Genomic DNA, 4,169 nt, shown 5'->3' with positions numbered 1-4,169 from the left:
GGGTGATTTTTCTCTTTCTGTCTCTCTGTCTCTCTGTGTCTTTCTGGCAAGCACACATGCCCTTAGAGCAAAAACCTCTTCAAAAAAATAAAATATCCACACTCTCAGTAATCACAAATGCCTCTGAGAATCTGAAGAAAGTCATATATACACATGTGACAAAGTGCTCCTCTACACAAAATTCTGCATACAATGTTAGGGACAGGCATGGCTCTCTCGATGTTCAGTTTCAGACCCACTGATTTAAGAGAGGAAAGGCAGGACACGGCACACTCAAAAAGTGATGGACAGAAATATTACAGGACAGCCACCCAAAACGTGCTTTGCAGAGAGGAGGTAAGGGAGGTGTACCCAACAGGAAGTGAGCCAGGAAAATAGGAGGGGTGGATCCCACATGCCAAGCCTAGAATTTAAAACTTAATCCTAAGAGCAATGTACACACACTGGAAGGTTTTGCTCAAGGCAGCAACCTGCCCTGATCTGCTTTTTCACACGGTCCTACTGGCTGCTGGATGATGATTTATCCATGACCATTTGAACGTGGCTACTGTTACTGCCCATGCAAGGCACACTGAGGGCCTAATTTCTAACACTTTTTACCACTTACGGCATCTCTGCTGTTTCTTCTCACTCAACAGATCATCTACGTAGCAAGGAATCCCAAGGACAACATGGTGTCCTACTACCATTTCCAAAGGATGAACAAAGGACTTCCCAACCCAGGAAGCTGGGAGGAATACTTTGAAAAATTCCTGGAAGGCAAAGGTGAGCCCCAGGGGGAGCCAGTCTTCACCTATGTCTGTAGGGGGTGAACTTTCCCCATAAAACTCTCTTTCTCTGAAATAAAATTCACCCCAAGGAAACTCAGACTGTCTCTGAGGGAAGAGCTAGAGGGGATGTCCTGAGAGAGGAGGCAAGACCTGGCTACCTGTCATTGGGGGGTCAGTGGGTTTGCTTCTGACTGCAATGCATCCTCCAAACGGAGTCAACACAGTTTTATGGAGAAAGGGCAACAATGAGAGGAGGGTTCTAACTCTAACCTAAGCGGAGGTTCACCTGCATTCACTCTAATCTCTAGAGCAATTCTCTAAGCTTGGTGGAAAGATCTATCCTTAGAGTGGATGAAACGGAGGCTCAGTGGGTTGGAGTAACTTGCCCACAATTACCCTGATAGTAAGGGTAGGGGCTAGAATTTGAACACAGGCGAGTCCAGTCAAGGTTAAATCCTGTGTGCTTGCCTCCCACATTAAAGGCTCCCTGAGGCCCCCGTATCTGGCTAGAGAGAAGGACAGGGATGGTGTGTGACACGCTTCCCAACCGTGCCCCTCATTTGAGTTGGCGATGTGCTGGTGCCCAAGGCACGGGGATCCCCAACTCTCATGTGCAGAATGTATGACGTTGCGATTACGCTCCCAGGGTCAAAACAGTCACTGTGAGTTTAGGGACTTTTTCCTAAGACTCAAATACTGCTGGAGCTTTTAATCTATCAACTGTTCTAAAGAATTGATCGGACTTTTGAAGCCGATGGTATATGGAGGTTCTCTATATTATTCCCTCTTCTCTTGTATATCTGAACATTTTCCTCATAATAAAAAATACTTTTCAAGGGACCAGCAGGTGGCATAGTAGTTAAGGCACTGGACTCCCATAGGGCCAACTATGATTTGAATCCCAGACCTAGAGGCTTGAAAGTCACTCTGAGCCCAAGAGGAGAATGGAAGAGAATGGATTGCAGTGTGGCCATTCCTTCTGAGGGGTGATTTCTCACTTCCCTCTTTCTGCTTCTGTCTCTCTTTCTGCAGTGAGCATGCATACCCTTAGGGGAAAAAATTGTTTTCAAAAATACAAAAAGATAATCTATAACTAAAACTTTTCAAGGTTTTACCTTTTGGGAGGCACAACTATAATTGGTTTGTATTTTGAAGATGAGCTGACAGCCTTGCCTGATTAAAACTGAAATGTTTGCAACAAGCTACTTGACTATTTGAGTTCAAATTTATATCTGAAACCCTTTTTACTAATTACTGATATTGCCCTATGGAGAAATGATTGCCATCTACAACTCTCTTGTATTTAAATCTTATTCTTCTAAATAATGATGAATAAATGTGATGAAGCAGCCCTCTCCATTAGTAACAATGCACCAGTAAAACTGTGAAACTGCGATGGCTTTGATTGGCATTTAATTTGCACTATTTTAATTGACTAATATTCTGATTAGTGCAGGCTGTTTTTTATGAGACACACTTTGAGAATGCCAGTCTGGTCCCTGCTCTTCCCACACACCTCGCGCAGTGCTGAGCATGCAGTAGGACTTATAGAGTGAATTAATACCTTCCAGCATCACCTCATGGGGTAGGTCCTCTTATGAACCCTCTTTCAGATATGAGGATTTGAAAAAAACAAAGGGAAGCTCAGAGAAGATGAGTAACTTGCCCCGAGTCTGGGTGTCAGGGCTGGAGTTCAAACCCAACTCTGGAAGGCAGTCGTCCTTCCAGCTTCCAAAGAGAATAAAAGTTATGCTGAAAATGGAGACAGGAGGCATGAAAAGGAAGCTCTCCTGCTCTAGAGCAGCCCCAAACACACCTTCCCTTTGTACCCCAGTCTGTTTTCTCTTACTCTTGGCTTGTCCTGACCAAATGCACATGTGTCTTCGTTTCAGTGATGTGGGGGTCCTGGTACGACCACGTGAAAGGCTGGTGGGAGAGAAAGACAGTTATCCCATTCTCTATCTTCTCTATGAAGAGATGAAGAAAGTAAGAAATACACTGAATTGTAGCTTCAAAGTATTTTCCCTCACAGTTCCAGCTCCATGATAAAAAACAGGGAAGGTCATATACAAAAGTTGATCTACATGGGACAGCAGGTGGGGTGGACATTAAGGTACTGGACCACATGGCTGACCTCATGGTTCCAATCTCAGACCTGGTAGCTTGAAAAACATGCCAGGCATGTGTGCGTGCATGCCCACAATCTAGAGAGGAGACAGGAGAAGAGATCGCACTCACTCCTCTCTAATCTCTCTCTGGTGAGAGTACTCACCCTATAGCAAAAACAAAATACAAAGAAAGAAAGAAGTTGATCTATGAAAAATACTTTGCAGGCCAACCCCAACCTCCCTAACAACCTGCATGTCCTTTCATCATCTTCACCCCTCCCAATACCTGCTCTGACTTCTGAGGGAAAGAATTAAGAATTCTAACAGAAAAGAACTAGTGAGGAAACTAGAGCAGTCTCAATTGGTTTGCTTTCTTGAAACTATTACATTTTGTCATTTTATTGATTTCTTTTCCTTTCTTATTGAAAGAGGGCATGTGCATTCACCAGAGTGAGACAGAAACAGAGAGAGACAGAGAAAGAGAGAGACAGAGACAAGGAGGGAGGAAGTATCCCCAAAGAGGCATGGTCTCTTCTCCTCATTTCCCCACTCAGTCAGGTTGTGAGTATGTACACACACACATCCAGCATGTTTTTTAACCCACTGGGCCAGGATTTGAACCACAGTCAGCCATGTAGGATACAGATCCCTTAACCACCAGGCCACAGAGCCAATTTTATCATTTTAAACAAAAGTTTCCCATAGAAACGCCTGTTCCACAAGCTGGTCCCACAGGCGGACTCTGTCTCCTAAGTGTACGTGGACAGGAAGTATAACAATGGTGCAGAGCCCTCAACTGGTCTCCCAGCCTCAGTTCATAATGTGAGGAACCAACGGCTCCTGTCCATCACAGACCACGGACCGCCCTCTCTCTTTGGCCTCTGAGTAGACTGGAGGCTTCTTTTCTTCCATCCCTTGAGGCGGGTTCCGAATCCCTCCTTCTGTCCATCCTTGCTGTCCGCAGCTTTCCTAGGTGTCAGTGTGCCTCCCACCCTCCCCTACACCTCCCACCCCCACTTTCCCCAGCCCTAGGCCTGTGCAAGAAAGTGAGGGGGTGCTGGCCTCTCGGTAAGTAAGACAGAAGGACAGACACGAGGAAGTCAGAACTGCTGGGAGGAGAGGGAGGCCTGCAAGGGGGAGCCTGGAGACTTCTAGGACTCTCACACCAAACTGGAATTTTCTTCTCTGCTGATGGCTGAAAGAGGATCCCACCTCAGAGAAGAGGCCCTCATAGGCTCCTAAGCTCTCTCTCTACACAGTTCTCCAGTCCTGACACAGAAAGACATCAAGA

The 4,169-nt window shown here is 45.7% G+C and overlaps 1 protein-coding gene and 1 long non-coding RNA gene across 2 annotated transcripts in view; one reads left to right on the top strand and one right to left on the bottom strand.

The window, feature by feature from the left end:
- LOC102486231 (sulfotransferase 1C4) overlaps positions 1 to 4,169 on the top strand; it is a 45,501-nt gene that overhangs the window by 36,156 nt on the left and 5,176 nt on the right. Inside the window, 3 exon segments of the mRNA XM_006172272.3 lie at positions 639 to 765; positions 2,663 to 2,701; positions 2,704 to 2,756. Coding sequence (XP_006172334.1) covers positions 639 to 765; positions 2,663 to 2,701; positions 2,704 to 2,756 — 219 coding nt within the window.
- LOC106735194 (uncharacterized) overlaps positions 2,622 to 4,169 on the bottom strand; it is a 50,713-nt gene continuing 49,165 nt past the window's right edge. Inside the window, exon 4 of the long non-coding RNA XR_001370600.1 lies at positions 2,622 to 2,696. This is a non-coding gene — a long non-coding RNA (uncharacterized LOC106735194). The remainder of the gene's footprint in view (positions 2,697 to 4,169) is intronic.

Source organism: Tupaia chinensis, unplaced genomic scaffold (assembly GCF_000334495.1).
Source record: "Tupaia chinensis unplaced genomic scaffold, TupChi_1.0 Scaffold000041_1, whole genome shotgun sequence".
Lineage (NCBI taxonomy): Eukaryota > Metazoa > Chordata > Mammalia > Scandentia > Tupaiidae > Tupaia > Tupaia belangeri.
Note: the sequence above shows the minus strand (reverse complement) of the source record. Positions and strands in the feature narration are given on the sequence as shown.